Source organism: Grampus griseus (assembly GCF_964374135.1).
Source record: "Grampus griseus genome assembly, chromosome: X".
NCBI lineage: Eukaryota > Metazoa > Chordata > Mammalia > Artiodactyla > Delphinidae > Grampus > Grampus griseus.
Genome location: NC_138999.1, coordinates 119,113,050 through 119,124,310, shown reverse-complemented (window position 1 = coordinate 119,124,310; position 11,261 = coordinate 119,113,050). Strand labels below are relative to the sequence as shown.

Here is an 11,261-nt window from a genome sequence, read left to right as displayed (position 1 = left end):
TGATCTTTCTCTCCCCAAACACTGTGCTTAGTCTTAATACAGCCCACTTCACACTATCTTGTAATTACTTGAATTCTCTACTTGAATATAAATTCCAGGAGCGCAAGAATTGTTATCTTGCTTATTTTAGGATCTGCAGCATTAAGCATGCTGTCTGGCATATAGGAATACTCTATGTTTGTTGAATAAATGAATGATTGGACTGAGCTTCAGCCTGATGGTTAATAGCAGCTCAATAAAAAGGTTGAGGGACTACTCAAAATCTTAATTTTACTAAGAAAAAAATCCTAAAAACTTATACCCCAAGACGATTTAACCTCTATAACACAGAAGACTACGACAAGGCTGCAAGGTGCCTCCTTAACATTTAATAAGGAAAAATAGTTCTTCAATAGCTAGAGCTATCCCAGTTTCTCTACCTTCTCTAAGTACTTCCCTCTGTGCTTAATAATGTCTCAGTCTTCTTGATTCAAATCTGATAGAATATTTGATGTAAAGGAGAAATAAATGATTAAAAGTCATTTGATAATATTTGTACACAGAAGCTCATGCCTCCCCATGGTGAGATTATGCTGTCAGAATATGACACAGAATGATAATGTCATAAACCCCTAGAACAAGCTGAACCATATCAAATCCAAGTAGTTCCCTTGGTAGAAGAAGCATTTGAACAAGGCCCTGGACATGAATCTTTTTATTTATGTCCTACTTTTACCCATTTGGACAAATACTTGTTTAAATACAAACCAAAGTGATGAACCGTCTACTACAGGTTATGTGCTTAACCTTAAAACTTAGAAATTATGATCTATTATATTATGCATTCAAGCATTTAATTAGGCAAGCTAGCTGTGTTTAAGAAATCTGCTGTTTCTTGGATGTTACTATTAGTAGGTCTTCAAGAATTTCTAGGACAACACCTAAGAGCTTTACTTCTGTGTAAAAATTCCAAGCAACATAGAAGCATAAAGAGTACAGACATGTTGCCCCCTTTCACTCCCCTTCCCCACCCAATACACCACCCCCCACCACACCCCCCACCAGCCAAACGAGAAAATGCTATGTGAATGAATGTGGCATGGTACCTAAGACACAGTAGGTTTCAAGAAGGGCTTTTTCTTTTTTTTTTTTTCTTTCTTTTATTTTTTTTTTGCGGTACGCGGGCCTCTCACTGTTGTGGCCTCTCCCGTTGTGGAGCACAGGCTCTGGACGCGCAGGCTCAGCGGCCATGGCTCACGGGCCCAGCCGCTCCACGGCATGTGGGATCTTCCCGGACCGGGGCACGAACCCGCGTCCCCTGCATCGGCAGGCGGACTCTCAACCACTGCACCACCAGGGAAGCCCGAGAAGGGCTTTTTCTTGTCCTATCCCTTTTCCCACCGTACACATTCACATATACATTAACACTCAAGTGCATTCACACATGCAAGACATACACACACACTCAAAAACCTAGGTAATGGGTCGAGCAAGCCATGATGCAGGGGTAACCCAAGTAATTATACTCATTAGCCGGAGATACCTCCCAGATTTGGCTTCTAGACTGTGGCTGGGGACCTGATAGAGGGAAGAAAATAACAGTGGGACACTTATCATGCTTAAAAAAATAATTGATGAAGAGATTTGACTTTGACCTACAGTGACAAACAGCATCAAAGTGGAAGGAAACTTGGTTACCTGACACATTTTCTGGTGATACAATCTCTTTGACAGGAGCCAAGCACCGTGAATCAATGGAGACCAAACTGGACAATTTTAGGAGACATCTACTCATTATCATAATTGGTGTTATGATCATAGCTTTTGTTTATACCTGTTTTTGCTTTCTCCATTATTACTGTATGAGCGATGATGCCCCCAAAGCAGGAACGTAAGTTTTACACCTTTGAATTAAGAATGCAAGGGGTGTGTGTGTGTGTGTGTGTGTGTGTGTGTGTGTGTGTGTATACATGTAGGAGTTTTCGTTGTTGTTATGGTTAGTTAATGTTAACTTTAGACTTCAAAAGAGCTACCAACATCTTGTGGGTGGATACCTTCACTTAAATGATATCAGCTCAAATTATTTCAAGTACATTACCAACTTTAGCCAAAGCTGTCCCTTATTCAGGGTTCAGCTGAGCCCCAGGCTGCTAATTTCATTATAAATTGAGTCTAGGAAAAGAGGAAATGACTATCTGAATAAGACAGAATGAAAAAGGGGAGAGAGAAGGCACTGGGTCTCTGCATTCCAAAGACAATAAAACATTTTGGATAATCTACCGTTTTAAGATATAATAACATGAAAAATGATTAACTGTGTTCAGTGATCTCAGTCCCTGGCTTTCATATAGGAGGATCAGGCTGGCCCTGATATACTAGTTCCCTAAAAATTTCCCAGTCCAAGGACTGATGACTGAACTATACCAGTGCTCCATTCCTTTGGTTTTAGAGGAATATTGTGAATATAAATATGCATGGAGAGAAAATCTGATGGTGTAAATATGATAGGAAAACAATGAATTTGGTCTAAAGAGTGTTTTTTTTATACGTGAGAAGTTGTGACATTTGTGCCTCAGTTGCATATCAACTTGTGACTTTTTTATAAAAAGTTTAATTTCTGGAATAAATAAAATTATCTCTCTCCCTCTCAACAGTAGACTTGAAACAATTTTGTGTCATTCCATACGCAGACTATATGGTTATGAACTGTGGTTGAAACAGTAAAATTAAGAAAAAGGAAAAGCATTCAACATACGTTCATATCTGTAACCTGAGTCATGGCTTTCACCACACTCCAATTCTTACTGTGTTCAATTTTCCTGCTAGAGCCAAAAAAAGACCAGAAGTCTAAAATGACACAATAGCCTGTGTTTTCTGGTGATAGCAATAGTACTCTTTTGATTTAAATTGTCATACTCCAAATTTTCTATATTTTCAGGGTCAAGAAAGAAGGTGTAATGGCTAAGTCATCCAGGTCATCCAAAATATTATTCGGTGACTCCAAGACAGTTAGTCTGTGCAGTCCAGAAAAACAATCCATGCTGTCCGGTATAGACAAGCTATCTGGGCTCTCAAGTCCAGGAAAGGCATCTGCACCATCCAGCACAGAAAAGTTAATCAGACCTTTGAGTCAAGAGAAGTCATCCCACCAGGAAAAGTCACATAGAAACACAGTCTAGAAAAGGCACGTAAGCAGGCTCATGCCCATTAGCTAGTCAATCAAGTCAGTTCATCCTATCCCAATAAGGCCAACAGGCCACCTTGGCTAGCCAGTCTACAATATCTGGTCAGGCCAACCAAAACTCCTTGTTCACCCTATCCACAAAATCAAAGCTTGCCCAAGCCATCCAGTTTACAGAAACTCACCAAACGCCACAGACATCCTATTCTAAAGAGGTCAGTTAGTGCAGGTAGGGCAGACGTATTATCTAGGCCTCAACCAGTCAAGTCTTGTCTATGCTACAAGGAAAAATGCCTTGTTTGCAGAGCTGCTTCTGAGTTTTTCGTCAATAATATTTCAGAGGCGAAGAAGAAGAATACTCAAAACCCACCTTTTCCACGTGAACTGAAGCCTTTTTCCAAGTCCTTTCATAAGATAGATTCCAGACACAATGCACTCTGTGGCAATGCGAATGACAGTCATATGATGACAGACTACAGTGATGGTGACAGTGACAAGGAGATAACCATTATCTGCAACATAAAATGCAAGGAAGTCATCTATAAAACCACCCATGAAATAATTAAGGGCTCAATAAAAATTAAAACCACCCATGAAGAAGCAAACTTACACCAACTGTTTTATGCTCACCGTCCTTTAAGACCCTGATAGAGGGAAAATCCTCTTGGGATCACTACTGAGGTTAGACCTATCCATCTTAGAGGCAATTTACTTGAAAAATAGTAATTAAATGCATGACATAACAAATGATTTTATTGTAATTATTATTGCATTTTAGAGGCATAAAGCTCTTTTGAGGTATCTTATTTAGATCTGGTCGCTTGGATGGGAACCATAAACACACACACATAAATATAGAAAGGAATTGCAAGATGGGTACCCTGGACTCCTTTTTCCCTTGGATTAGCCCTCAATTGAAGTCTCAACCCAATTAACCTTATTTTTTTCATGTTTACATACAGTCCTCACAGTTTAAGACTGTCTTTCTGTAGTGCCCAGTGCTTGGTGGAAATGGCTCTGTGTGCTTGCTTCTGGCTGCATTGGGGAAACTCCTGACGGTCATTTCTAATACCACTGCCTCCTGTGACTGCTACCAAAGTAAGGGTCCAGCCTCCAGCACCCACACCTGGAGTGCCATGATGTTAGTCTAAGTGTTCTAGTCTTCATAACTCTCAACAAGGCTTTTCATTCTTTTTGTTATCCTTCAAAATGATTAAAAAAAAAAGAGTTTGCCCTGTTGTGCATTCTCAAAATGTCCCAGTTGGAGGTCTGATACCTACCCATTTTCTTCACATGGTACCTTCCCACTCTGAATTGGCACGGGTGGGAGGCCAGGGAACAACCTTGGAGTTATATTCTCTAACTTCCCCACTGATGAGAGGTTATCCTTTCCTTCTTCCAAGGGCATGGTTAAGAAAAGCAGACAAAGTCCTGGAGTCCCAGCCTATATTCTAGTACAGTGAGGTTACTCCCCTGTAACATATAGCAGGATAAGTTAAATGCCATAGCTAGCATATATTGAGTGTGTACTATTTGCCAGCCATTGTACTGGTCTCTTTATGTCTTGTGAGTCTGAAGGCCACACTCCCCTCAATTTTGCTGATTTACTAAAAGAACTCACAAGACTCAAAAGCAGGTTATACCCATGGCTAAGGTTTATTAGAGCAAAAATATACAGCCCAAGAGCAACAGGAAAAAGACCTCTATCAGGAGGAAGCTAGAGAGGTTGGACACACGCTTTTGAGTACTTACACATCTGGGGCCACCTAGGACATGCTATCTCTCTAGCAACAAACTAGAGGGACATGTGCAAAATGTCTCTGCCCAGGGAAGCCTCCGCATCTGAGGCTTTTATTGAGAGCTGGTCCCATAGGTATATCATGCTACATGACCAGCCATGGCAAGTGAAACTCAGGATTCCAACAATGAAACCAGATGCACATCGTCAATGCTGATGTTCGTGCAAAGCAATCAGGTGTACAAAACATGATCATCAACCATTAACATAAGAACATTCCCACAGGGTTGGCCAATGGTCAAATCATGGTTCCCGGTCCCCTTGACATACAAGGACCAAACAACCAGACCTGCTGTGTTAACACTTTCCTCATATTTCACGTATTTTATTTAATCCCCAACAGCCCCCTATTATATGGGGAATTATATGAGTCAACCGAGACTCTGTAACGTTTAGTAAGATCACATTTATTAATTGGTTGAATCAAGATATGAATCTATGATTGGCTTATGTTCAAATTTTCATTATGCTGTACTGCCTTCTCACTACCAGTTTCTAGGGTGCCTGTTTATCCACAGATCACCCAATCCATTGGTGTGACCAAAATCCCCACTTGACCTTCAATCAATCCGGGCCATTTTCCTAACCTACCAGGAGCATATAAAGATGTCTTATGTTCATTCAGATCTGACTTCCCCATATCCTCTGCCTCTATTGGTGGTCCCCTGGTGGGATCTGTACCCATAAGGTCATCATAAAATTCACAGATGGCACAAAGTAGCTGTTTAGGTATAAAGGTTTTAAGAGATGGTATATGCATTTAAAAAGCATTGTGAGAGCTACAGACTTGATTTCCTACTGGTATTACCCTTTTTGAAAGGATAAACTTTAAAGGGTTAGAATTGTTCTGGGTTAGGCTGGTCTTTTTAAATTCACAAATAGAAGCAAAAGTTCTGATCAGATTTTTACAGTTTGGTACGAAAAACAGTTCAAACAAAAAAGTAGAACAAGTATAATGAACGCCCATATAAGCATTGCTCAGATTCAACAGTTATCACTACATGGCTAATTCTGTTTCACTCCTATCCATTTCCCTCCCATTTATATCTCTAAAAGATAATAAATTTTAAAAATACATAAACACAATACTATTATCTCATGTAAAAATTAATAACTCCTTAATATAAATTATCCAGTCAGTATTCAAATTTCCCCATTCGTCTCATTTTTTCTATGGTTGTTTCTTCAGGCGATGTTGATCAGTGTTTGACAGCATCTAAGTATTTTTAAATCAAAATTACAATTTCATTGACTAATCTGGCTTCATATTGTAAGATGATTTTGGAGTTAATCTGAGCTATCAGTAGCCTGGAAAATAGCAAAAGTTGAAATTGTACGGTTTTCAGCTTAAATTCAACCCATGTCTTGGGAGGCAAAGCCAAATAATCTAAGCTCTCTTCTCTTTCCCATTTTTAAGCTAGAGACTTGTAATACTTTAAAGGCTGTGAATATTAATAGCTAATAAAAATGACTGCCAGTGACAACCAATGATAATGACATCTTAAGAACAAGTTATCAGCATGAGTATGTACGTTCCTTTTTAAACCACACTTAATTATAGAGTAGGAGTCTACAGAATATTTGAAGCTCATTCAATGTGCAACATTCTAGGTGCATTAGTGGGGCTTTCACACATAAAACCAGTATAAAATACGTAATAAAAATAAGTGCCATGACTCAGAGAAGAATGTTAGCCAAAAAAAAAAAATTAACCAGTGAAAGTTTGTGCAAGCTAATAATTAAAATAATTAAGTCCTATCACTCCAAAGGACAGTCTTTGGCACTTTTTGGAAATGTCCTGATTTAAGTAAGAGGGCTCCAAATTTCTATTTCCTAGCCTTCTTGCAGCATTGTATTATCTCTCATGGTACCTTTCTCCTTCCTTCTGTCTTGCTCTCTGTTTATTTCCCAGCTCAGCAAGAGTCAGGGCCATATCTCAGTCAGTCTGTGGCTTCCTTACATTTCCCTTCTACAGGGGGCGCTGTGAAGCCAGTTTCAAGCATGGCCCTTCCCTCTCAGACTATCTCCACTCTCTTTCCCTTCAATCCACATTCCTGACGCTCACCTCCAAAACTCATCCCTTCTTGCTGGCTATGGAACTGAAATTAATTATATTTTGTTCCTTATTCAGTACAGCTCTTTCTAAAAACCCATCACTTAAAAAAAAAGTGCTAATTAGAGAAAGAACAAAAAAACCCCTAAGTTAGCAGAAGGAAAGAAATCATAAAGATCAGATCAGAAATAAATGAAAAAGAAATGAAGGAAACTATAGCAAAGATCAATAAAACTAAAAGCTGGTTCTTTGAGAAGATAAACAAAATTGATAAACCATTAGCCAGACTCATCAAGAAAAAAGGGAGAAGACTCAAATCAATACAATTAGAAATGAAAAAGGAGAAGTAACAACTGACACTGCAGAAATACAAAGGATCATGAGAGATTACTACAAGCAACCCTATGCCAATAAAATGGACAACCTGGAAGACATGGACAAATGCTTAGAAATGCACAACCTGCCGAGACTGAAGCAGGAAGAAATAGAAAATATGAACAGACCAATCACAAGCACTGAAATTGAAACTGTGATTAAAAATCTTCCAAAAAACAAAGCCCAGGACCAGATGGCTTCACAGGCAAATTCTATCAAACATTTAGAGAAGAGCTAACACCTATCCTTCTCAAACTCTTCCAAAATATAGCAGAGGGAGGAACACTCCCAAACTCATTCTACGAGGCCACCATCACCCTGATACCAAAACCAGACAAAGATGTCACAAAGAAAGAAAACTACAGGCCAATATCACTGATGAACATAGATGCAAAAATCCTCAACAAAATACTAGCAAACAGAATCCAACAGCACATTAAAGGGATCATACACCATGAGCAAGTGGGGTTCATTCCAGAAATGCAAGGATTCTTCAATATACGCAAATCAATCAACGTGATACACCATATTAACAAATTGAAGGATAAAAACCATATGATCATCTCAACAGATGTAGAAAAAGCTTTCGACAAAATTCAACACCCATTTATGATAAGAACCTTGCAGAAAGCAGGCACAGAGGGAACTCTCCTCAACATAATAAAGGCCATATATGACAAACCCACAACCAACGTCATCCTCAATGGTGAAAAACTGAAAGCATTTCCACTAAGATCAGGAACAAGACAAGGTTGCCCACTCTCACCACTCTTATTCAACATAGTTTTGGAATTTTTAGCCACAGCAATCAGAGAAGAAAAAGAAATAAAAGGAATCCAAATCAGAAAAGAAGAAGTAAAGCTGTCACTGTTTGCAGATGACATGATACTATACATAGAGAATCCTAAAGATGCTACCAGAAAACTACTAGAGCTAATCAATGAATTTGGTAAAGTAGCAGGATACAAAATGCATGCAAAAAAATCTCTGGCATTCCTATACACGAATGATGAAAAATCTGAAAGTGAAATTAAGAAAACACTCGCATTTACCACTGCAACAAAAAAAATAAAATATCTAGGAATAAACCTACCTAAGGAGACAAAAGACCTGTATGCAGAAAATTATAAGACACTGATGAAAGAAATTAAAGATGATACAAATAGATGGAGAGATATACCATGTTCTTGGATTGGAAGAATCAACATTGTGAAAATGACTATACTAGCCAAAGCAATCTACAGATTCAGTGCAATCCCTATCAAACTACCACTGGCATTTTTCACAGAATTAGAACAAAAAATTTTACAATTTGTATGGAAACACAAAAGACCCCGAATAGCCAAAGCAATCTTGAGAACAAAAAGCGGAGCTGGAGGAATCAGGCTCCCTGACTTCAGACTATATTACAAAGCTACAGCAATCAAGACAGTATGGTACTGGCACAAAAACGGAAAGGTAGATCAATGGAACAGGATAGAAAGCCCAGAGATAAACCCACGCACATATGGTCACCTTATTTATTTATTTATTTATTTTTGCGGTACGCGGGCCTCTCACTGTTGTGGCCTCTCCCGTTGCGGAGCACAGGCTCCGGACGCGCAGGCTCAGCGGCCATGGCTCACGGGCCCAGCCACTCCACGGCATGTGGGATCTTCCCGGACTGGGGCAAGAACCCGTGTCCCCTGCATCGGCAGGTGGACTCTCTACCACTGCGCCACCAGGGAAGCCCGGTCACCTTATTTTTGATAAAGGAGGCAAGAATATACAAAGGAGAAAAGACAGCCTCTTCAATAAGTGGTGCTGGGAAAACTGGACAGCTACATGTAAAAGAATGAAATTAGAACACTCTCTAACACCATACACAAAAATAAACTCAAAATGGATTAAAGACCTAAATGTAAGGCCAGACACTATCAAACTCTTAGAGGAGTTTTTGACCCACCTCCTAGAGAAATGGAAATAAAAACAAAAATAAACAACTGAGACCTAATGAAACTTCAAAGCTTTTTCACAGCACAGGAAACCATAAACAAGACCAAAAGACAACCCTCAGAATGGGAGAAAATATTTGCAAATGAAGCAACTGACAAAGGATTAATCGCCAAAATTTACAAGCAGCTCATGCATCTCAATAACAAAAAAACAAACAACCCAATCCAAAAATGGGCAGAATACCTAAATAGACACTTATCCAAAGAAGATATACAGATTGCCAACAAACACATGAAAGAATGCTCAACATCATTAATCATTAGAGAAATGCTAATCAAAACTACAGTGAGATATCATTTCACACCGGTCAGAATGGCCATCATCAAAAAGTCTAGAAACAATAAATGCTGGAGAGGGTGTGGAGAAAAGGGAACCCTCCTGCACTGTTGGTGGGAATGTAAATTGATACAGCCTCTATGAAGAACAGTATGGAGGTTCCTCAAAAAACTAAAAACAGAACTACCATATGACCCAGCAATCCCACTACTGGGCATATACCCTGAGAAAACCATAATTCAAAAAGAGTCATGTACCACAATGTTCATTGCAGCTCTATTTACAATAACCAGGACATGGAAGTAACCTAAGGGTCCATCAACAGATGAATGGATAAAGAAGATGTGGCACATATATACAATGGAATATTACTCAGCCATAAAAAGAAACGAAACTGAGTTATTTGTAGTGAGGTGGATGGACCTAGAGCCTGTCATACAGAGTGAAGTAAGTCAGAAAGAGAAAAACAAATACCGTATGCTAACATATATATATGGAATCTAAGAAAAAACAAAGAAAAGGTCATGAAGAACCTAGGGGTAAGATGGGAATAAAGACACAGACCTACTAGAGAATGGACTTGAGGATATGGGGAGGGGGAAGGGTAAGCTGTGACAAAGTGAGAGAGTGGCATGGACATATATACACTACCAAACGTAAAATAGATAGCTAGAGGGAAGCAGCCGCATAGCACAGGGAGATCAGCTCGGTGCTTTGTGACCACCTAGAGGGGTGGGATTGGGAAGGTGGGAGTGAGGGAGACGCAAGAGCGAAGAGATATGGGAACATATGTATATGTATAACTGATTCACTTTGTTATAAAGCAGAAACTAACACACCATTGTAAAGCAATTATACTCCAATAAAGATGTTAAAAAACCAGTGCTAAAAGGTCAGATTTCAAACATTTCTCACATATAATACTTTCTACGTGAAATTATATAAGCATGGAAATTAACTCAACATTGTAAATCAACTATACTTCAATAAAACTTAAAAAATTTACAAGTGAAAAAAATTTATAAAAAGAAATTATATAAGCATGGAGCTGAAAGGATGCTTAGAGATCCTCTCTTCTAGCTCCTGTGGGGAGGGGCAGCTGTGAAGAGCTGAAGGAATGCTCATTCAGCAAGAAGACCACTTTTTTTTTTTTTTTTTTTTGTGGTACGCGGGCCTCTCACTGTTGTGGCCTCTCCCGTTGCGGAGCGCAGGCTCAGCGGCCATGGCTCACGGGCCCAGCAGCTCCGCGGAGTGTGGGATCTTCCCGGACCGGGGCATGAACCCGTGTCCCCTGCATTGGCAGGCGGACTCCCAACCACTGTGCCACCAAGGAAGCCCCAAGAAGACCTCTTTTCACCAGGGTTGAGGAGACATGTGTCGGGATCACAGATTTTTAAGTGGCCACAGAGAAGTGATATACCAGATGTGGGATGTTTATGATGGTGTCAAGCAAGGACTTACTTAAAGTCTTCAGCTTTATCGGTTCTCAAAATCCTGCTGACCCTGCCACTGTGCAATCCCTAAGAATTAGAAGCAGCAAAGGAAGGGAATTAGAAGTAGGAAAGAAGCTTTGTGGGAGCTTCAGTCAAATATCTCCTTAACGG

General features: G+C 39.6%; 1 protein-coding gene across 1 annotated transcript; it reads left to right on the top strand.

Annotated features, from left to right (window-relative positions):
* Window positions 1-684: 684 nt before the first annotated feature.
* Window positions 685-3,808, top strand: LOC309817636 (uncharacterized protein CXorf66 homolog; the record flags this gene model as incomplete). Its single annotated transcript, XM_082646905.1, is given in 5 exon segments — window positions 685-772; window positions 1,714-1,870; window positions 2,918-3,144; window positions 3,147-3,187; window positions 3,191-3,808. Coding segments are annotated over 5 exon segments (1,131 nt in total).
* Window positions 3,809-11,261: the final 7,453 nt, after the last annotated feature.